This window comes from Triturus cristatus, chromosome 1_2, assembly GCF_964204655.1.
Source record: "Triturus cristatus chromosome 1_2, aTriCri1.1, whole genome shotgun sequence".
In the NCBI taxonomy this organism is placed as follows: Eukaryota; Metazoa; Chordata; class Amphibia; order Caudata; family Salamandridae; genus Triturus; species Triturus cristatus.
Genome location: NC_140580.1, coordinates 1,081,994,612 through 1,082,018,842, shown reverse-complemented (window position 1 = coordinate 1,082,018,842; position 24,231 = coordinate 1,081,994,612). Strand labels below are relative to the sequence as shown.

The window sequence follows — 24,231 nt, the reverse complement described above, 5'->3', positions numbered from 1 at the left end:
AGCCAAAAAACACAGTCCTGGAACAGGCAGAACAAACAGACCTAATAAGAAAACAGCCCTAGATCAGGTAGAACAAGCAGACCTCATAGGAAAGCAGTCCTGGAAGATGGAAAACGAACAGACCTCTACGGAACACTCCTGGAGCAGGGAGAACAAAAATATCTCACAAGAAACAGTCAAGGAGCAGGGAGAACAAAGAGGCCTCACAAGAAATAGTCCCGGAGCATGGAGAACAAACACATCTCACAAGAAAACACTCCTGGAGCAAGATATACAAACAGCCCTAGACAAAAAACAGTCTTGAGCAGGGAGAACAAACAGACCTTACAAGAAAACAGCCATGGAGAAGGAAGAATAAACAGACCAGCCAAGAAAACAGTCCTGGAACAGGGAGAACAAACAGACCGTACAAGAAAACAGCCATGGAGAAGGAAGAGCAAACAGACCATCAAACAAACAGTTCCAGAACAGGCAGAACAAACAAACCTAAAAGGAAACCAGTCCTAGAGTATGGAGAACAAACAGACCTCAAAGGAAACACTCCTACAGCAGGGAGATCAAACAGACCTAACAAGAAATAGTCTAGGAGCAGGGAGAACAAACAGGCCTCACACGAAATAGTCCTGGAGCAGGGAGAACAAACAGACTTCACAAGAAACAGTCCTGGACAAGTAGGACAAACCGACCTCACAAGAAAACAATCCTGGATGCGGGAAAAAATAAATAGACTTCACAAGAAAACAATCCTAGAGCAGGGACAACAAACAGCCCTGACAAGAAACAGAGCTGGAGAGGAAAGAATAAACAGACCTGGAGCAAGATGAACAAACATACCTAGAGAAGAAAACAGTCCTGAAGTCAGGAGAACAAACAGGCCAGCCAAAAAACACAGTGCGGGAACAGGGAGAACAAGCAGACCTCCCATGAAAATAGTCTTGGAGATGGAAGAACAAATAGACCTCACAAAAAACTAAAATTGGAGAAGGAAGAACAAACAAATCTCACAAGAAAACAGTCTTGGAGAAGGGAGAACAAACAGACCTCTAAAGAAAAGAGCTTTGGAGAAGGAAGAACAAACAGACTTCTATAGACTTAGCGAATGTATGGAGGAGAAGAGTCCACCAGTGGATTCTCTTCTGTATTTAGCACTTCCTGCAGAAAAAAACCATTTATGATTGCCATCTAACACTTAATCAGTTCCAAAATCATTTAAAAATCATGACAAATGGTCCATGTTTCTGCAAATCTCTCTTTTACTCTTTACCATACAAGTAACTTTGTCGAGGGAGGAGGCAATCAACATCTATAAGACCCAGGTATTACACAGGGAAATTAACAAGAAAAACATGAAAATAAACACATTGAAAAAATAATATCTCACATTTCCCTTTTTGTAATTTTAGGGTAAAATGTTCTAGATTGGTACAAGAAATACAAAATAGATTTCTCAAGTCAAACTGCTTTGAAAGGGCAGAAAAACTGTGAAAAATAAAAAAGGAACCATGACAAATCCTACAACCTTAACAAGTAAGATTTAAATGCTAATACGTCCATTTAAGAAATTGGGTTATTGGTTGAGGGGGTAAAATCCTAGCCAAGGAGGAATCCCAATCCTTCCCAGGGTGAAGTCACAAGCAAACCCTAAATTAACCTGTGCTCATTTATCTTCGGGTAGCTTGGCACAGAGCAGTGAGGCTTAACTCAGGGGCAATGTATAAAGTATCTGTGCAACACTTCAAACAATGACACAGTAAAAACACACCACAAAAGGATCCCACACTAGATTAGAAAAATAGAGCAGATTTTAATAAATAAAACAAGACAAAAACAACAAAAATCCAATCAGTGGAACAAGGTATATGTAATTTTCAAGATTTTGGCAAAAATAGAAAAAGTTTGGACCACAGTTCTTTATTATGCCCAAACTTAAATCAAAATTACAATCCATGCACTTTTTTCAGCCATTTATAGAGGTAGTGTTGGGTGACATAGGCTCTTGCATATTTAGGTCAAATATTACCAGACCGCACAGTTCTCTGGTTTGCTAACAACTTCTTGTGGGCATACTGAAAGCTTCACTGGGAATGGATTCTGTCCATTCCTTACCATTGACTTTGTGGATTGCATCTAACAGCTACTTGCTTTCTATTTGCCGGCTTTATTTGTTTTAGGCTGCTCCCCTTCAGTTCGTCCATCCTGTTGAGCATACCCTATTTACTGTATTCTTCCACAAGTGCTCACTTTCTGTAAACAGGCCTTTAAATCTTGTTCTTATATTGTCACATTTGCTGTGCCTTCAAAGCAGAGGTCAGATGTCAGGCTCTGCCTTCTGTGGGAGCTTGTATTTACTTTTCTTTCCCTGACCTCAAAGTTAAAGAATTTTACAGACTTGTGACCTATGCCAGGTTAGTGTTACTGCTATCAGTAAGTGAGAGGGTTAAGGGCTAAAAGAACCTGTGAAGGTCTTTATAAGGATTAAAAGCCTAAATATGCAGAGCATATGAAGATGATAAGAGGTAGATTAAGTCATTCTGGGTGCATTCCCTTGTAGAGTATGTTAATTTCTATGAAGCCTTAATATTGGGTGAAAAAGTGCATCCTTAGTGTGACGCCTAGTAAGATGGATTTGAAGATTCAATTTTTAATGTGATTGGCGATTCCTTTGGTTACAGTACTAAGAAGTCTGTCTTTGACAGATTAAGTCTGTGGAAAATGTAGGTCACTCACTGAATCATAGGGTGCTATGAATACCTGGAATTGCCATCAACAATTCCCACATTACATCAGGTACAGGCCAAACTCATGCCAGTCATAGCCATATTGTCACCAAGAATGCTCAGAATATTTCAGGAACTCTCTCCCCAGGTTCGGACTGCAAACAATGAAACTTGGGTACGCCACACAATATGTTTCTACAGAACTATCTAAAAAAGGAAAGTATGGTCACAGACACACTCCAAATTAATAATTAGTGATTTACTAGGAGTAGTGTTAATATATTAGATCTGGATCTGGATCCTGAGGAAAGCTTTCGACCCAGATGGGCGACAAAATAGGCCGAAACATGTCAGTATGGTAATGGAGTTGTAAGTTCTCACATATACCTGTATTTTAGACTTTTTTAATCCTGCCAAGAGGGACCCATAATAAAGTTATAGGCGGGTACCCTCTTAGGTAGTTTTAACTTTATTCTTTTTCTGCATAATGGGATCCCTGGTTCGAAATCAGTGCATTTCAAATAAATAAATAATTCCTTTTGGTCAGAAAACATTGCTTCACCCTGAATGTTGGATTACTTCAGCGTGTGATAGCGTGCCTTATGATGAAGCATGCACTAACCAGTGGATGAGGGTATTCAAAAAAACTAATTGCATTTTGCGTAATCTATAGGGTCTCCCCCTTGTGCATTTATCTTATCTATTAGCTTATTTTGATTTTATGGAAGAGACTTTCTCAAATTGTGTTTTGAGTTGATCTTTTGGGAGAGTGAGGGGAGGCATAATCTCATGTCCCCTCAGAGTTGTGAGTTAAATATGGGACATTATTATTCCAGGAATGTTGAAGTTACCAAGAAGGCCCAATATACAATACAAATAGGCCACTATTAAGCCAGTGGCAGTAGGAAGAGTGACGATAATGTCAACAACATGTCACATATGGGTCAGTAGTATTCTACATATTTGCCAGTGTATCCCAAAATATGCCAGCTGTAGGATGCCCATAAAATGCAGCTGTGGGAAACTATTATATTTGGGATAGCCAGAATGTTGCTAGTAACACCCATATTATATGTGTCAAGAATGGGCCAGTATGTGGCCAAGGATAGCCAGAATGACATCCAGCAATAGCCAGATGTCAAGTATGTGTAATCTGAGCAGCATTAGGTCAGATTGAGTCCATGATCTCCTGTCCTTACACCTACTATGTTAGCCTGCATCCCTCAATAGACATGTGGATGCATTTATGGCCCGTATGAATCATCCACACTCATGCATATGAGCACACACGCACACACTCATCAACCCCCAATTACTTACTTTCAAAGGCCCAGAGGCAACCCTCTGGTCCTTGTCGAACTCACCATTGAGGGCTCATGCAGCTAGAATAGCTTGCAGCCGGGAGAGGTGGAAGCAGTAGTAATTGGGAGGGTTTGGTGCAGTCAGATGAGGACAGAAAACAGGCCCGGGACCAAAATAAAAGAAAGCCCCCATTAGTGGATTAGGTAGCCAAAAAAGTGGGCCATGTTTGCAAATTGGGGCAGTTTTGTAAAGACACACTGTGTGAGTATTTTACAAAAGTGTGCAAGACTGCATGGATTTGCAGCAGGCAATGTTTATTTTTATATCAGGGAAACCAACAGTAAAAACTGGCCCAGCAAAACAGAAAACAGGACCACAAACGGCTACAGAAACTGCCCCAGACACTAAGCTGTCAGACCAGCCGGCTGGGCACTGCCTGGTGGCCCTATATGCCAGTCCGACCCTGGCTTGGTGTAGCTCGACCAGTGCCTGCACCGCCCCCCACGCAGACAAAACTGCAGGTTGCTTCTTGTTCATGCACACTGCATGCTGTTAGAGGGCTACTGCCCAGAATGCAGTGCGCATGTGCAAGGAAATCATTAGGGAAGATGTTGTCCGGTGCGCTGGCTCTTGGCTAAGCCAATGATTCGCTTCAGGGGCGGCTGGGAAGTACTGAGGCTCCATCCCAAATGCCCTCATAGGCCAGCCACCGCTGACAGTATTAGAACTAATAAGAATTACAGGGGTAGAACTAGGAGTAGCAGCAGTGTTAAGACTAGTAGAACTTCTAGTAACAATAACAGTAGGAGCAATAGTAACATAATCGTAGTGTAGAAGTAATGACACCTCTTTTAACAACAGCAGCAATATTTGTGATAAATGCTGAGATATCAACGGTAATGATATCAGGTTAACAGAAGTCACATGTCACTAGAGCGCATACCTGCCCCTACCCAAGACCCACACATCACTAGAGTGTTTCCCTGCCCCTACCCAAGACCAAAACCCACACATCACTAGAGCGCATACCTGCCTCTACCCAAGACCAAGACACACACATCACTAGAGAGCATACCTGCCCCTACCCAAGAGCCACACATCACTAGAGCGCATACCTGCAGCTACACAAGACCCACAAATCACTAGAGCGCATACCTGCAGCTACACAAGATCCACACATCACTAGAGCGCATACCTACAGCTACACAAGACCCACAAATCACTAGAGCGCATACCTGCCCCTACCCAGGAGCCACACAACACTAGAGCGCATACCTACAGCTACACAAGACCCACAAATCACTAGAGCGCATACCTGCAGCTACACAAGACCGACACATCACTAGAGTGCATACCTGCAGCTACACAAGACCCACACATCACTAGAGCGCATCCCTGCAGCTACACAAGACCCACACATCACTAGAGCGCATACCTGCCCCTACCCAGGAGCCACACAACACTAGAGCGCATACCTACAGCTACACAAGACCCACAAATCACTAGAGCGCATACCTGCCCCTACCCAGGAGCCACACAACACTAGAGCGCATACCTACAGCTACACAAGACCCACAAATCACTAGAGCGCATACCTGCAGCTACACAAGACCCACACATCACTAGAGCGCAAACCTTCAGGTACACAAGACCCACACATCACTAGAGCACATACCTGCACCTACCCAGGAGCCACACATCACTAGAGCGCATACCTGCCCCTACTCAGGAGCCACACATCACTAGAGCGCATACCTGCCCCTACACCTAACAGTAGAGTGCCCACCTTCCCCTTCCTAGGACTCATAAAGAACACTTACCTGCCCCCAACCCAGAAACCACACATCACTAGAGCGCATACCTGCCCGGCGGAGACCCACGGCTCAGCTTCTCTCGAAGGACGGCTCTCTCGGCGTGCCAGGCTGGTCTCCTGTCCGGTGTGGGTGAAGCGGCCTCTCTCCGCATCGACTCGCTCTCATTTAATGAGTTTTCTGCAAAATTTCACAACACGCCAGTTTTATTTTACGTTGCAACAATAGAGAGTCGCACCCGCGACGCACATTCAATAAAAGATTTCAGTGTTCAACAAATATGACTACGGAGCCATGGGCACCGGGCAGGTCTCAACATGCCCGGCACGCAGCGCCCATTCTCGGCCAGGCTGCCTTTAAACACACACTCCACACAAGGTGGGGGGGGGGGGGGGGGGGGAACGAGCTCTTAATCTAATGCCTGGGGACTAATAATGCCTTTTAGAAACCACTGGCCTTCCAGACAAACCCTCCAAAATAAAATAGCGAAATCTAATAGCCCAGTATTTTATATAGCGCTTAGCATCAGTTCACCTTCTGCTATTTCTGAGCGCTCCCAGATCCGGTAGGTAACGGAAGTGAGGCGCAGGTCGATACAATGCGTTGCACAAGATCTTGCAATTAGGACGCCTAGGGAAGCCAAGATTGGAACTCCAGTGCCATGGGTTCAAAGTCTAGACCAGCATCATTAGGCCATAATCCGCAAAACAAGTATTGACAAAGCCACTAGGTTTGGTTTTAATGCATTAATAAACGTAAACATAGGCATTGACAATTGCAGTGTGCATGCATTCAATGCACAAATGTTGGTTATCACATTAAAACATGCCTGCTGGCTTTGTCAATGCTGCAAAACAGTAAGAAGCATATTGCTTCCTGTGAAGAATGCATGCAAGAGAAAAAGAACAGAATGTTACAAACAGCAAAGTCACGTTTATTTTTCAGATTTAGAACAGTTCCTCATGCATTCAAAAGAAAGCACTTCCTTGAAGATGGAATTATACATCGGAATGACATCATAAGGTGAGTGAGTAATACGACTCTGGATGGAGTCAAGCCATAGCCCACTTTTTTTTTTTTTAAACTGGTAAATATGTCATTCGAACTGCTGCACTGTCAGGCTAGACCTAAAAAGGAACATTTACCTTACACAAATTTTCCAGTATTATGAAAAAAACTTGAATAGGCGTAGACTGATATCTGGTACATGTTGTCATTCATGTACATGCTTCTATGCGGGTCATTTAGAGTAAGTGAGGAATTGTAAAACATCTGGTGCAATGTGTGGAAAGTGGGTTGGAGTGTATCTAATGCTGTTTTTCATTTAGAGAGGTGAATTGCATTCTGTGCCTACTAGCACCATTACTGCTGGGTTTCTATGGATATAGGGTGGAAGGTTTTAAAGTAATAATTAATTAACTATTAATTGCTAATTAATTCTTTCTTGGAATATTAATTATGTAAATTTTGTTATAATTATTTGTTTTAGTTATATGTTAGGTGTGGGCTGCTAGGTTTGTAGTGTTATAGGGTGGGAAGTTCACTAATTAATAATCACATTATTATTTTTAATTGATAATTAATTATTACATTGTTTATTAGTTATGTAAGTTGCTTTATTGTTTTGTATTTTTGTATATATTTTTAAGTAGACTAATATTATTTATATTAAGTTCGTTTTTTTATTATACATTTTTAGGATTATTCAAATATGCAATGTGTTTGAAGTGAATTATTTTCCCTACTGTTGCACAGACTTGAGTGGGAATAGTAAATCTTCCCCCTCCAAAGTCCAACACTTTCCCTGCTGTTGCACAGACAGTGGGAATAGTAAATTTAACCCCTATGAAGTCCAACGCTTTCCCTACTGTTGTATAGACTGGAGTGGGAATAGTAAATCTTCCCCCATCCAAAGTCCAACGCTTTCCCTGCTTTTGCATAGACTGGAGTGGGAATAGTAAATCTTCCCCCATCCAAAGTCCAACACTTTCCCTGCTGTTGCATAGACTGGAGTGGGAATAGTAAATCTTCCTCCCTCAAAAGTCCAACACTTTCCCTACTGTCGCAGAGACTGAAGTGGGAACAGTAAATCTTACTCAATCGAAGTCCAACGCTTACCCTACTTTTGTGCAGACTGGACAGAGAATAGTATATTTTACCCCTTTGAAGTCCAACGCTTACCCTACTGTTGTGCAGACTGGAGTGGGAATAGTATATTTTACCCCTTTGAAGTCCAATGCTTTCCCTACTGTTGCATACACTGGAGTGTGAATAATCCTCCCACCTTGGAAGTTCATCGCCTTCCCTACTGTTGCACAAACTGGAGTGGGAATAGTAAATTTTATCCATCGAAAGTCCAATGCTTTTCCTACTGTTTCACAAACTGGAGTGGGAATAGTAAATGTAATCCCTCCAAAGTCTAACTCTTTCCCTATTGTAGCACACACTGGAGTGGAAATTGTAAACCTTAACCATCTGATGTCCAGCGCTTTCCCTGCGGTTGTACAGACTGGAGTGGGAGGAGTAAATTTAACCCCTCTGAAGTCCAGTGCTTTCCCTACTATTGTACAGACTAGAGTGGGAATAGTAAATGTAACTCCTGCAAAGTCTAACGCTTTCCCTACTCTTTATAGTATTTTTAGTAAATGTGTTTTTGGGGGGGTTTACATTTGCTATATTTAATTTATTTTCTAAATTAATGATTATATTTTTGTTATTGAACTTTTATATTGTTTATGGCTTGATTGTGTATGTATTATATATATGTTTTATTTTCACAGTAATACATTTTACATTTTTTTAAAACAATATAATGTAAAATAAACACTTTTATTAATTATGTTACACTATATATATTGTTAAATACATATACACACACACATATATATATATATAAATATCCATTATGGTTCCACATATATTTTTGTTTTTCATTTAAAAAAAAAAAAAAAAAGTGCTCCATGTATGTATATATTTTTTTCAGCATGGAGCACTTTCTTTTTTTTTTTTAAATGAAAAACTACTTTAAACTCTATTAAAAAATCTATATGTTTGTATATTTTTTGACGATATGAGTGTCAACTTTATTTTTGTGTCTCACACAAATGTGCCCACATGTTCATGTGTAACTAGCCCAGTGACTCTTACCCTAGCTGCGTCGCAGTGGCCTTTGCTTACAAAACCGGACACTGGCAGTAAACACACACGGTCCATTTATCATGTGATTACTGTGGGTGAGGCACAAATAGTGAGACTCACCCACAGTAAAAAGCCCAAAAACCAGGTGAGCAAAAAGTGAAATATCTGCGTGGATTAAATAGGCAGAACCCATTTCTGATGCCATATAAATCATTGATTAACTTTAACATGTTCGCTTGTAGCTGGATACAACATCCTACAGAGATTACCATTCCATGTTCACCTATAGGTTGGATAACACAACTCAGATTTTCCATTTGGCGCTCACCTGTGGGGGGGGGGGTACTACATCACTCTACATTACTTGTCAGGTGTTTCCCTGATTTAGATCACTACATCCCTCTGAGATACCACTGTAGTACAGACATGTAAAAGATATCGCAACCCTGAGTGCTTATCATTATAGAGCTCCCCTAAGGGTGGAGTGCGTATTCCTCAGAAATGGCTACTGTACCAATCACAAGCACAACCAACCAATCAATGCAACCCTCAGAAATGCATGAAAACAGCACTCAGATTAAAACCCTTGCACGGCAGGGGGGTTCTTCTACAATCAGTTCACTGTGCTTCTACAGATGAGAGTTGCAGTGCTAACGTCCCACAAGCGATGCACTGCACTGCCCTTGTAGAAGTGAGCACAGCACTGGTGATCTCTTGCAAGTGATGCATAGCCCTCCTTCAGAAGAGTGCTGCACTAGCAAACTCGTGCAAGTGAAGCACTGTTCTGCTATGGATGATCTGCTGAAGGTGATCACTTTCTAGCCATACGCGAGAACTTCATTGGTGATCAGGTGAGCGCTACAGCAGCAACTTGGAGGATTGGATCACTGTCCCCTCACAGGTGAATGCTACAGTGGTGATTTCCGGCAAGTAACCGACTGTCCTTGAGATGAGCATAGCAGTGGTGATCTCCTGCAAATGATGCATTGTCCTTGCACTGGTGAGCTCTGCGGTGGTGATCTCCTGTAACTGAAGGACTGCCCTCCTTTGTGTTACATCTGCGGGGCGACCTCTGGCATGTGACTGACTGCACTCCTGCTTGTGACCACTATAGTGGTGAACTCCTGCAAATGATGCATTGTCCTTGCACAGGTGAGCTCTGCGGCGGTGATCTCCTGTAACTGAAGGACTGCCCTCCTTTGTGTTACATCTGTGGGGCGACCTCTGGCAAGTGACTGACTGCACTCCTGCTTGTGACCACTATAGTGGTGAACTCCTGCAAATGATGCATTATCCTTGCACAGGTGAGCTCTGCGGCGGTGATCTCCTGTAACTGAAGGACTGCCCTCCTTTGTGTTACATCTGTGGGGCGACCTCTGGCAAGTGACTGACTGCACTCCTGCTTGTGACCACTATAGTGGTGAACTCCTGCAAATGATGCATTTTCCTTGCACAGGTGAGCTCTGCGGCGGTGATCTCCTGTAACTGAAGGACTGCCCTCCTTTGTGTTACATCCGCGGGGCGACCTCTGGCAAGTGACTGACTGCACTCCTGCTTGTGACCACTACAGTGGTGATCTCCTGCAAATGATGCATTGTCCTTGCACAGGTGAGCTCTGCAGCGGTGATCTCCTGTAACTGAAGGACTGCCCTCCTTTGTGTTACATCCGCGGGGCGACCTCTGGCAAGTGACTGACTGCACTCCTGCTTGTGACCACTACAGTGGTGATCTCCTGCAAATGATGCATTGTCCTTGCACAGGTGAGCTCTGCAGCGGTGATCTCCTGTAACTGAAGGACTGCCCTCCTTTGTGTTACATCTGCGGGGCGACCTCTGGCATGTGACTGACTGCACTCCTGCTTGTAACCACTATAGTGGTGAACTCCTGCAAATGATGCATTGTCCCTGCACAGGTGAGCTCTGCAGCGGTGATCTCCTGTAACTGAAGGACTGCCCTCCTTTGTGTTACATCTGTGGGGCGACCTCTGGCAAGTGACTGACTGCACTCCTGCTTGTGACCACTATAGTGGTGATCTCCTGCAAATGATGCATTGTCCTTGCACAGGTGAGCTCTGCAGCGGTGATCTCCTGTAACTGAAGGACTGCCCTCCTTTGTGTTACATCTGCGGGGCGACCTCTGGCATGTGATTGACTGCACTCCTGCTTGTGACCACTACAGCGTTGAACTCCTGCAAATGATGCATTGTCCTTGCACTGGTGAGCTCTGCAGCGGTGATCTCCTGTAACTGAAGGACTGCCCTCCTTTGTGTTACATCTGCGGGGCGACCTCTGGCATGTGATTGACTGCACTCCTGCTTGTGACCACTACAGCGTTGAACTCCTGCAAATGATGCATTGTCCTTGCACTGGTGAGCTCTGCAGCGGTGATCTCCTGTAACTGAAGGACTGCCCTCCTTTGTGTTACATCTGCGGGGCGACCTCTGGCATGTGATTGACTGCACTCCTGCTTGTGACCACTACAGTGGTGATCTCCTGCAAATGATGCATTGTCCTTGCACTGGTGAGCTCTGTGGCGGTGATCTCCTGTAACTGAAGGACTGCCCTCCTTTGTGTTACATCTGCGGGGCGACCTCTGGCAAGTGACTGACTGCACTCCTGCTTGTGACCACTACAGTGGTGATCTCCTGCAAATGATGCATTGTCCTTGCACTGGTGAGCTCTGTGGCGGTGATCTCCTGTAACTGAAGGACTGCCCTCCTTTGTGTTACATCTGCGGGGCGACCTCTGGCATGTGATTGACTGCACTCCTGCTTGTGACCACTATAGTGGTGATCTCCTGCAAATGATGCATTGTCCTTGCACTGGTGAGCTCTGCAGCGGTGATCTCGTGTAACTGAAGGACTGCCCTCTTTTGTGTTACATCCGCGGGGCGACCTCTGGCAAGTGACTGACTGCACTCTTATCTGTGATCACTACAGCGTTGAACTCCTGCAAATGATGCATTGTCCTTGCACAGGTGAGCTCTGTGGCGGTGATCTCCAGTAACTGAAGGACTGCCCTCCTTTGTGTTACATCCGCGGGGCGACCTCTGGCAAGTGACTGACTGCACTCCTGCTCGTGACCACTACAGTGGTGATCTCCTGCAAATGATGCATTGTCCTTGCACTGGTGAGCTCTGCGGCGGTAATCTCCTGTAACTGAAGGACTGCCCTCCTTTGTGTTACATCTGCGGGGCGACCTCTGGCAAGTGACTGACTGCACTCTTATCTGTGACCACTACAGTGGTGATCTCCTGCAAATGATGCATTGTCCTTGCACTGGTGATCTCTGCAGCGGTGATCTCGTGTAACTGAAGGACTGCCCTCCTTTGTGTTACATCCGCGGGGCGACCTCTGGCAAGTGACTGACTGCACTCTTATCTGTGATCACTACAGCGTTGAACTCCTGCAAATGATGCATTGTCCTTGCACAGGTGAGCTCTGTGGCGGTGATCTCCAGTAACTGAAGGACTGCCCTCCTTTGTGTTACATCCGCGGGGCGACCTCTGGCAAGTGACTGACTGCACTCCTGCTTGTGACCACTACAGTGGTGATCTCCTGCAAATGATGCATTGTCCTTGCACTGGTGAGCTCTGCGGCGGTAATCTCCTGTAACTGAAGGACTGCCCTCCTTTGTGTTACATCTGTGGGTCGACCTCTGGCATGTGACTGACTGCACTCCTGCTTGTGACCACTATAGTGGTGATCTCCTGCAAATGATGCATTGTCCTTGCACAGGTGAGCTCTGCAGCGGTGATCTCGTGTAACTGAAGGAATGCCCTCCTTTGTGTTACATCTGCGGGGCGACCTCTGGCATGTGATTGACTGCACTCCTGCTTGTGACCACTATAGTGGTGAACTCCTGCAAATGATGCATTGTCCCTGCACAGGTGAGCTCTGCGGCGGTGATCTCCTGTAACTGAAGGACTGCCCTCCTTTGTGTTACATCTGCGGGGCGACCTCTGGCAAGTGACTGACTGCACTCCTGCTTGTGACCACTATAGTGGTGAACTCCTGCAAATGATGCATTGTCCCTGCACAGGTGAGCTCTGCGGCGGTGATCTCCTGTAACTGAAGGACTGCCCTCCTTTGTGTTACATCTGCGGGGCGACCTCTGGCATGTGATTGACTGCACTCCTGCTTGTGACCACTAAGGTGGTGAACTCCTGCACATGATGCATTGTCCTTGCACAGGTGAGCTCTGTGGCGGTGATCTCCAGTAACTGAAGGACTGCCCTCCTTTGTGTTACATCCGCGGGGCGACCTCTGGCAAGTGACTGACTGCACTCCTGCTTGTGACCACTACAGTGGTGATCTCCTGCAAATGATGCATTGTCCTTGCACAGGTGAGCTCTGCAGCGGTGATCTCGTGTAACTGAAGGACTGCCCTCCTTTGTGTTACATCTGCGGGGCGACCTCTGGCATGTGACTGACTGCACTCCTGCTTGTGACCACTATAGTGGTGAACTCCTGCAAATGATGCATTGTCCCTGCACAGGGGAGCTCTGCGGCGGTGATCTCCTGTAACTGAAGGACTGCCCTCCTTTGTGTTACATCTGCAGTGGTGATCTCTGACAAGTGAAGCACTGTACTCTTATGTGTGAGCGCTGCAGGGGTGTTCTACGATCGATGCCCAGTTTCCCTTAGGGTGAGAGTTGCTGTGGTGATGTCCTAAAAGCAATGCCCTGCATTGACCTTCTGGAAGTGTGCACTGCACTGGTGATCTGTAAGTGATGCACTGTTTGTCTTCACGACTGCATCACTAGTAATCTTGTGCAAGTGTGATACTGCCATTTTATGGTTGATCTGCTCCAAGTGATCACTGTCCTCTTATAGGCGAAGGTTGCAGTGATGATCTAATGCAAGTGATGTACTGTCCTTCTACAGGTGAGCGCTACGACTATAAGTTACTACAAGTGATCACTGTCCACTCACAGCTGAACATTGCAGTGGTGTTCTTGTGCAAGCAATCGCGGTCCTCCTACAGGTGAGCGCTGCAGCAGTGATCTCTTGCAAGTGATCGCGGTCCTCCTACAGGTGAGTGCTGCAGCAGTGATCTCTTGCTAGTGGTCGCGGTCCTCCTACAAGTCAGCACTTCAGCAGTGATCTCCTGCAGGTAATCGCGGTCCTCCCACAGGTGAGCGCTGCAGTGCTGATATCCTGCAAGTGATCGCGATCCTCCTACTGGTGAGCGCTGCAGTGGTGATCTCCTGCAAGTGATCGCGGTCCTCCTACAGGTCAGCGCTGCAGGGGTGATCTCCTGCAAGTGATCACGGTCCTCCCACAGGTGAGCGCTGCAGTGCAGATATCCTGCAAGTGATCACGGTCCTCCCACAGGTGAGCGCTGCAGTGCAGATATCCTGCAAGTGATTGCGGTCCTCCTACAGGTGAGCGCTGCAGTGCAGATATCCTGCAAGTGATTGCGGTCCTCCTACAGGTGAGCGCTGCAGTGCTGATCTCCTGCAAGTGATCACGGTCCTCCTACAGGTCAGCGCTGCAGTGCTGATATCCTGCAAGTGATCGCGGTCCTCCTACTGGTGAGCGCTGCAGTGGTGATCTCCTGCAAGTGATCGCAGTCCTCCTACAGGTGAGCGCTGCAGTGGTGATCTCCTGCAAGTGATCGCAGTCCTCCTACAGGTCAGCGTTGCAGCGGTGATCTCCTGCAAGCGATCTGTCATCCTATAGGTGAAACCTGCAGATGATCTACTGCAAGTGATGCCTCGCCCTATACGCAAGAGGTACAACTACGATCTGCTGCAAGCGATCACTGTCCACCCACAGGTGAAAGCTGCATAGGTGCTCCTACAGGTGACCACTGCAGTGTGATCGCCTGCAACCGATGTGCTGTCCCCAAATAGATGAGCCCTGCATTGACGGCGTCAGCACTGCCTACATCAGCCACAAGCAGTAGTGGCACAAAGCAAAAATTATAGGGCCCTCTTGCAAAATGTGATGAGGGGCCCCTATCTCATACATATTCATTGGCCTTGGGCTGAATGGGGCCCCTTGAAAGGTTGGAGGCCCCCTGGAGAGTTGCCCATCCCCCTGCACCGCAGGAGCTGCAGGGGCCTGCGTCACGCCCTTGGCGAACAGGATGCTGGGGTAAAAGAGCCGCAAATTTACTTTCAGAACCTTGCCCGCCTGACCTGTGTCCTCAGTACTGGTGCTTTTTTGGGGGCAAGACTTCCTGCTACTCAAAAGGGCAGAACTGAAAGCTGCAAGTACTCAGAGCCGCCAGTACTCAGAGCCGCCAGTACTCAGAGCAGCCAGTACACAGAGCCGCCAGTACTGAGAGACGCCAGTACTCAGAGCCGCCAGTAGCCACCAGTACTCAGAGCTGCCAGTACTCAGAGCACCCAGTACTCAGAGCAGCCAGTACTCAGAGCCGCCAGTACTCAGAGTAACCAGTACTCAGAGCAGCCAGTACTCAGAGCCGCCAGTACTCAGAGTAACCAGTACTCAGAGCAGCCAGTACTCAGAGCTGCCTGTACTCAGAGCCGCCAGTACTCAGAGCCGCCATATTCAACAAATAGGGCCACCCTATCTATACTCAGAGCAGGGCAACCGGCCCATTAAAAAATGAACCCCAAGAGGGGAGGAATTTAGTGACCGGATACCCCAAAGCAATGCCACAATGATCACCATGTTCATCCTTCTGGCGTGTATGAGGAGTTCCACCCGTCCACAGCTCAAGTGGGCTGTCGGTACAGACAGAAATGCACAGTAGTGATCGGTACAGTAGTGAACCGCACAGTAGTGAATAGTAGTGAACCGCACAGTAGTGAACCGTACCGGCACCAATCTAGGGTGCGAGAGTCTGTCATTCTTTCTGCCCATGGCTCGGCACGTCTTGTCATGCGGTTGCCTGTATAGCACACCACCAACGCCGAAGGCTTCTTGGCGCTTATAGCAAAGGACTGACAAAAATAACGGAACTCATAAGTTTTTACCAGTTGAAAAAATGTAGTAATGGATTACTTCTTTTATTCCCCATGCTGGGCTCAAGAAACGAAAAAGGGAAATAGTCCCATGGTCTTCCCTTATTTTTGGAACAATCTTAAAACAGTCTTTTGATGACCTCATCAACCTGAAAGTTGAGTAGTAAGCATCACCGAAAGAAACAAGGGTTCGGTTTGGTCAACGGCCAGATGTGCAATGCACAACACCTGGAAATCTATCCCCTCTACGTGCAACAACTGATGAAGGAGGCCAAGAACTTGGGCATTTCTTCTCTATAGGTTAAAGGTCATCCTTCTGCCATCTCTATGGACTCTTTGTAGTTGCTGCATTTAATATCCCAGGATCCAGTGTTTACCCTCTGAACATAAAGAATTTGTGACAGTACCAGAACCAATAATTGCTCAGATAGTGTGTTTCATAGAGAGAAAAGGACATATATGGAAGAGCAGTCTTAGGTGAGAAATGCAACATTTAAGAGCTACTCCAGTTTGTGGGACCATAGTCAGGCCAACCTCCAACAGAGCTCCTGCATTTCTACCTCTGCAGCCTGGGCAGGACAGCTTATCCTTAGGCAGACCACCTCTAAAACCCAAGTATGTGTGTGGGCCACCACACCGTATTCAAAGTTTTACTACTGTTTACTTTTAGATTGATTGACGCTAACCACTCTTCAGTCACCGGTAGACATTTCTTAAAATTCTCAACATTTTGAGTGTCCTTAGGCATCAGCCAAAATGTAATGTCAACTGAAAATGATGCGGTTGACGGCATCAAAGTGAACGATTGTTATTAAGGAAGGTGGTGATGGAGCAGGACGTTGTGGGGCATCATAAACTATATTTCCAAACTTCTGACAGATAGCAGGGACGCTATTTGCACATCCTATTTTCCAGAAGAAGAGGGTTCTCAATTGGAAAGCCAACTCTCTGATGCCAGTGGCCTTTTGCTCATCTATGAGAGCTTGGCAATTCGCAACGAAGGCAGTCGACAGATTGAAAGTTAACAGTGCCCGGTACCACTGGCAGCCAGTGCCCACCTGACATCACCTGCCATAGCTGTAATAATTGACACAATTTTAGGTTTTAGCAAAGAGCAACAGCTTGAGTTTGATGTAGAGGATCCGGAGCTTCATGAAACCCGTGTGGTCCTTCTGTTACATGCCCGCTCCATCACCTTAGCCCTGTACAGCAGAAAGGACATTGGGCAGAGGTTGGACAGCATCCGAGTTAAGGCTTCCCAAGCACTGGACTCTTTAAGGATGTTTTTAACGAGAAATGGAGCAACACCTCTTTCAAACAACTTATATAAATCCCCTGAAGACTCTCTTGTACTCATGGCTCCGGGCTTATATTGGGCTGTTCTAGCCACAAGGCAGTGGAGCACCGTCAACAGACATGGTGAAATATTGAGGTGTGGACAGGGTGTGCGGTGGAGGGAAAGGAGTAAGGAGGTAGAAAAATGAGTCAGTGGCTGGTGAGTACAGAGTAGTTGGGGTGCTGGTGTAGGGTTGGGTCGCCCATGTATTGGTGCCTGAGGCAGCTCCTCCGCTAAGGCAGAGGAGCGTCGCTCTACAAGAAAAATAACATGATAACACCATTATTTAACTGGCCCTGTTTAGGTGCTGGGGGAGGAGTGGTGGGCCCTTTCTAAGTACGCATGACGGTTTGGCTGGCCGTCTCGGGACGGCCAAACAGTCATGTGCACTTAGCATATTCTCCACCTGGCTGTATTTCACAGCCTGGGTGGAGAGCATGCACAGGCCCCTAGTCCCTATCTGTGCACCGAACCACTGCGCTCAGACCAATCATGATGCATGCACAGGCTCCCAGTCTCTGTCTGAGCACCGAACCACTGCGCTCAGACCAATTACGATGCTACTGTCATGCTGGTGACAGCAGCATCGTGATTGGCTTAAGGGAGTCTATGTGTTCCTGTTTCCTGAGTCGGACGGAGGAGAGGAGACAGCTGGCAGGTAAGTGCATTTTTTTAACCCCCCTCCCCGCCCCATCACTACAGCCTCGTAGCAGCTACTACTGTTTGGTGAAATTAGTTGCTGTGCGCCACTCACACACCTTTGCACCATAGTGCTAGGTTGTCTGTGTGAGTCTAGCATAGGTTTTGTACTGGAAGGATAGCCTTCCAGTACAAAATATTATGTTCATACTAACTTTAAACCTTTTTCCACTTTGTATGTGTGCTGTATAGTACAGCACATATACAAAGTCGGAAAGGTAGGATAAGTGAAAGCATTTCTCCTTCATAGCCCCTTTTTGAAAGTGGCAATATTTTCTCACGCTAAATCCTATCTACTTTTTTAAGTAAATGGGATTTAGCATCAGAAACCTTGGGTGGTTGCATGGGAACACCTATGCCCCACCCATGGTATGCGCCCTTGGTGCTAAGAAATGCAAAGCAGCGCTATGCGCTGCTCTACTTTTCAGGGGTCTATTTACTAGGAAATGGCGCAGCGTGGCACGACGGGTAATTTACCAGCGAAATGCTGCGTCATTTAAAAAACACAGGAATGCACCGTATTTACAAGAATACGGCACACACCTGTGTCTTCCCTTGCACTGGTGCTAAATAAAGCTGCCTATAGCCAACACAGGCACCCTTGCGCTATACTGCAAGGGTAACATCGTTGCAGGGATGATTCCCTGCAATGCAGACACCCTTGCACCATGGTGCAAGGGTGTCTGCGCTGCAGGGATGATTGTTTATGTGCAGGAAGGTGTCCCTTCCTGCACATAAACAATCTTTAAAGGCAATTTGCTATTTTCTGTGTGCTGCAGGGTGCAGCACACATAGAAGGAGCAAAAACAAGGAGAAATAAAAGCATTTCTCCTCATTGCGCCAATCCAACGCTTCCTTTTCAAATGCATTAGTTTTTGGCACTGCCTCAGATTCACAGATCCTTGTAAATCTGGGGCAGTGTCAAAAAGCAATGGGTGTTGCGGTGAAACGCCCACAGCAGCACCCACTGCACGCCCCTTTCAAGCACATAAAAGGGGACGATATTTACACAGCTTTGTAAATATGGAGCTGAGCATTGCGCCACAGGTACGTCGGAGAAAGTGACAATCCAGTGGCGCAATGCCCTTGTAAATCAGCCCCTAAATTAGGAAAAAAAAGATTTAGCGTCGTTTTGCGTCACTTATGTGACGTAAACACAGCGTTAAATCTTAGTCAATAGACCCTGGTATTTCTTACTCACTTACAATCTGGTACATCTGCGCGGCACTTAAGTGCCTCCGTAAGTTAGCTCAGTGGGTTAAGCATTTTCTACAGGGATGTGTGTACAGCAACAGATTCGACTCTCAGTAGGCGCAGCATTTCCTCCTTCTTGGTTTGACTTAAAAAAAAACACAGCTCCCATGGGCGTGCTTCTACTAGCTGTGCGTGGATTCAGTGTGTGTGTAATTGTGGTCACGGGTGGGTTGGCAGGCAAGTGTCAGCTATGTCCAACAGAAAAGGACGTGTAATAAAAAAGTTACAATGCTGCGCAGTCGGTGCTTCTCCACATCATTGCTCGAAGACACGGTTCTGGACGCTGATTCCACCTGTGATGCATGCGTGACCTTGGTGCGCGCACATGCATACTGTTAAAAGTCAATCAGCTGTGTGCGCGTCACTGTATTGGGCATTGGCACCGATTAGGATCAGCCAGCAGTGCCCTTGTTGACCCCTTGGTACCGTACCGCCCTGGCACTCCTGGGGTCAGAGGTCGGGATAAACGATACCTTCCTTAGTTTTCCCTTCTTGTAGTTACAATATCGAACAGCAGCAAACAAAATATTTCTCCCCTGCCACATACAGCCACAGTGATACACTCCTTACATACTTGAACCTGGCAGTATGTCTATTTAATTGAAACACAGCGTGCAACCCCAGGAGCACCGGGTTCTAGGTCTGCTCCAAGACTCCATTAGTAACGGCAGGACAGTCATTTGTTTGACCCAAAATGACATTAACTGATTGTGGGCATGTTGCCCAGTGCCAACCTAAAAGCTTTGCATAAGTACACAGGAGGGGGCTTTACTTTGGGTGTCCGGTAATTTTATGAGTGAGGCAGTTGAACCGATACCACTAGGGCCATCATGACGGTCTTTTGTTGGCTGCTGTTGAAGGTAGGGTACACATTTTCGCAGTAACTGTGTGCTTACCTGTGGTAGGATTTGGTTTGTCGGCTACAGTCAGCTTTCCTCCTGCCCAAGCCAACCTTTTAGCCTTGGGGGGGGCCTGGATTGCCTCATTTGTCATACTTGGAGTTCAAAGGAAATAGAGGCTTGTCACCTCTGTAATTTCGATTGCCACGTTTGCTGCGCTTCAAGGGCAGATGTTGAATGTCTCCTGACAAGTGCCGCTTGCAATTTTAGTTTACATTGGGTTTGATGAATACATATTCCTTTCACTTGCGGTCAGAGAAAGTAGATAATCTGGTTGGATATAGCAGTGCATGATCTGGGACACTTATCAGTAAAGCCGGATGGCATTAAGCACATATATCGTCATCCGGAAGGGGGATGCAGATGTCAGTTCTGTTTGGACAAATGCTCCGTTAGTAAGGGAGCTCCCTGGGTTAAAGCGTGCACGGCAAGGATCTGAGGATAACCAGCAAAGGCTTGCTTCCTGGGTTTGTAAAGTTGATCAGATGGGCCAAGCTGTGCTGCAAAACACCGCACATAATCTATAGGTCACAGTTTTGAATACTAAGGCCCTATGCACAGTTACTATTAGGTTCTGATTCCTATACGCCTGCACACCATCACATATATTGTACATTCGGGACACATGTTATACGTTCCACGATGAGAGGTAACCACACATCTTCAGCGATGTAAATTCCTACGGGTCGAGTTGTGGTGGCAACATGACACCTGCAGCAGGGAGTGCCGCCAGGGGCCGGCGGCAAGGAGTTGGTGAGTAAATGGTATTTGATGGTCCCGCTGGGTGCCTGCCACCTGGCCACTGCAGGTTGTTGATGGTGATCTCTAAGGGCTTGGTAGGGGTCATGACAAAATACACCGGGGCTGATTCACAGGCAGGTGTGGTGGTCCCTACCTCATTTCACATGATTCTCCCTGTCGGGTCTGTCTAACGATCATCTCAAAGGGCTTTAAATTGACAGCCTCTCTTGTCTCTGCCATACTGTGAGTATGTGAGCATTAAGCAAGCGGTCTGAGCATCAGTAGGTTGGGGTGAGCACGTCCGTTCCGGGCGTTGTGGCTGTGACTCCTGATGTGACTCTTGGAGTCCTTGTCCTGCTTGCTGTAGGTGGAATGATGCGTGTTGATTACATAACTGGATGGGATGGCTGAGGAGGCAGAACCTTGCAGCACACTCTGCTAAGCAATGTTCCTGGTGAATTGTTTAGACCCAAGGCCGAAGTGAGAGCCTCTAGTGCAGGGCCAGAATCATTAGGCGACTGCAGCATGACAAAGGTCTTTTAGGCACTGGTAGAAAGGTGCATGCTAGGTGTTCCTGAAGGCCCACCCCCTTTGCAAGGATGGCAAGCAGGGGTCACACGGGGGACCGAGCTAGCAGCTGCCAATCTTTTGAGCATATAACCAGGATGAAGGTTGGAGGGAGGCTGCAGAGTTGCCCTAGCATTGTTTGTCTCGCTTCAGGGCCAGTTATGGTTACTGTTCAGGGTAAGGTTCGAATTCTTGGTTGTGTTTGGCTGCTTTGACAGGTTGCCTTTACTCATGCAACACGGCGATAAAGTGGTAATTTTGTGGGTGTGAACTAGGTCTACCTTTAAGAAACTCATTAGATCTTGCAGTCCCTTCATTACAGAACATAAGAATTGTCAACATTCTTCAAGGAACCCATTATTAGCAGGAAGGTATTGAACCATGGAGAGCCAATGGTTGTGGGTTCTTGCACAACAGTAGTAAGGGAATTACATTTAGTTTCAACAGGCTATGTGTACCATCATTAGCACCAGCAGCTGTAAAGCTTCCTTCTATTTCGCCCGTAATTGGGGCTGGCAATGTCATCAAACTTTGCAGCCAGACACGGAATAGGCAAAGACATACCTGTGATGGTGCGACGTGCACTCAGCAGTAGAGTTAGCTGAGTTTCAACATACCCTGGTATACCGTCAGTGATAAACGTAAGGTTATGGGCTACACACGAATAGGCACGTTCTGTTAGCTGGGGCGGGAGTGTGCCAGTGCCAAGAGGGTGCGGGTTGCCTGGTTAGGGCTGATATGGATGGGAGGGATGACTAATACGGACAACCACAAGAGCACATTTTGCAGTCATAGAAGGTTAAATTGATAAATTGATGGCATGTTACCAGTTGCTTCAGTTATGCGAATTTTCCTTGGCAGTTGTCAGCGAACATTCGGACTGCAATGTTGGTGGTTAGCCTGTTGTCAGGCCTTTTAGATGTGTTTTTAGCTCAGGCATGGCCAAGTATGGGTTGGATGCCTGAAGTCTACCCTGGGATACAAGTTCACAGGCATGTGGAGCGGCAGAACTTAAAGGGGCTTGGGTTCGACCTCTGGTTACAGCTTCAGATCCTGGTAGGTCCACTTAGTATCCCGTCCTTCTGAGTTCGATGAAACGGGTACCATTGAGTTGAGTAACGATAACATGCAATTTCTCCCGCCCTTTAGCCTTGGCTGGCAGCAATGCAGGTTGTGGAAGATGTCATCCAACGAGTATGCTATGGGCCAATTTTTGGGGAATCCCCTGGGTTAAGCACAAATAGGCTACAAAGTGTTGGAGGACACTTGGCATTCCCAGTACTCGAGAAAGAGCAGGTATCTATACATTTGGTTCCCCTACGGTCCACACTGTCCTGTCTCCTCCCTAGTGTACTAACAGAAGTTTGGGTGGGCAAGGCGTCACCTGGGGTGGTGACTGGCGTAATGTGATGGACATACTCCGACAAGTGCTATACACAAATAGCTGGGTGAGAGGAATGAAGGCGGGCTTGATTACTCTTACTTCCACCGCATTGGCACTGCTTGTCAGGAGTGGCTTGTCAAAGGTATTGCTCTTCAGCCAGGCAATGTTAACATTGAACCAACACCAAACTAATTGTTTTAGGTCATCCTGGGCGCATATACATGAAGCACTGGGTGAGGTGGGTACCACGGATACTGGGTCCCCCTCAGAGTGGCAGACTCAGCAGGACATGCTAACAGGACAGGCAATGGGAATCCCAAGGCATTTTAAGGGATAGCCGGCCGTAAGCCATCCTGGGAGGGGTGGTGTAATTGTGCAGGCACTGGAACAGCTTCCGTATAAATAGCGGCCCGGGCAGGGGTGGGTGTGTCTCCCCTCTCATCACTGGGGTCTGAAAGCTGGGAGGCAAGGATTTGACTTTCCAGGCTAGGAGGGTCCTGCTGCCAGAATTAAATTCCCACTGGTGTAAGTTATGCATCCATCCCTGAAGAGAGGGGTTGTGGTTTTATCAGTCTGAACTCCACAGGGAGTTGAGAAATGATGGAGGCACCAGCTGTCCTCCGGTCCAGTATGGGCTTGGACTTGTTTTGGCTGGTCCTGGGAGAGTCCAAGGAAACAGCAGGATGTAGGTAAGATGCCTACCTTGGTGGGGGGCCCTGGTTGTGACGGTGGCCACCCTCAGAGCTGTGGAGAAGTTACAGGGCGATCCAGAGTCTGCAAGGTACAGAAGGGTACTATATGCAGCGGCACAACAAGGGTGCTAAGCCAAGGGTACCCAGGGATGTCTTAGCGCTGTCCCCTGGAAGAACAACGGCGCCCTGTTAGTCCTACGGGCGGTTGTGGGTCTGAGCAACTGGGGGCTGCCTGGAACGCTCCGCCCACCTTTTGGGGGGCGTGAGTAAGGGCGTGGACTGGCGGTTCACTGATGGGAGGGGTGGCCCCTCCCAAAATTGGTAACCACCGATTGGCGACGGCCACGGTGTAATTTGGCTCATCAGGCGGGCAGGCGGCATAGGGGCTGGCTGGCCTGCCCTGGGATCGCCCATAAGATAACCCACCATGTTGGCATATTTGTTATGCAAATTAACCTGCAGCAATTTTCTCCACTAACAAGGTTTCTTGTGGTTTATTTATGTATGTTGCTGTATGAGAACTGAGGAGTGTTGCCGATATTGGCACTAAGGGAGTGGAACGTCGCCCCTCCCCCTTCACCCTATTGCCCTTTCCAACACATAATGCCCAATCGACGTCCAAAGAGTTCGGTAAAATCATTTTTTTAACGACCAAGATACAATTACATTTATTGCATACTTAGAATAATGGTCAATTTTAATATTACATTTTGAGGAGACACCCCTTTGCCAACATTTAATGCAAAGTATCTGAC

The 24,231-nt window shown here is 46.9% G+C and overlaps 1 protein-coding gene across 1 annotated transcript in view; it reads right to left on the bottom strand.

The window, feature by feature from the left end:
- Window positions 1-24,231, bottom strand: part of CCDC187 (coiled-coil domain containing 187) — a 395,322-nt gene that overhangs the window by 303,388 nt on the left and 67,703 nt on the right. The window contains exon 5 of the mRNA XM_085613361.1: window positions 5,881-6,010. Within this exon, the coding sequence (XP_085469487.1) occupies window positions 5,881-6,010 (130 nt within the window). The remainder of the gene's footprint in view (window positions 1-5,880; window positions 6,011-24,231) is intronic.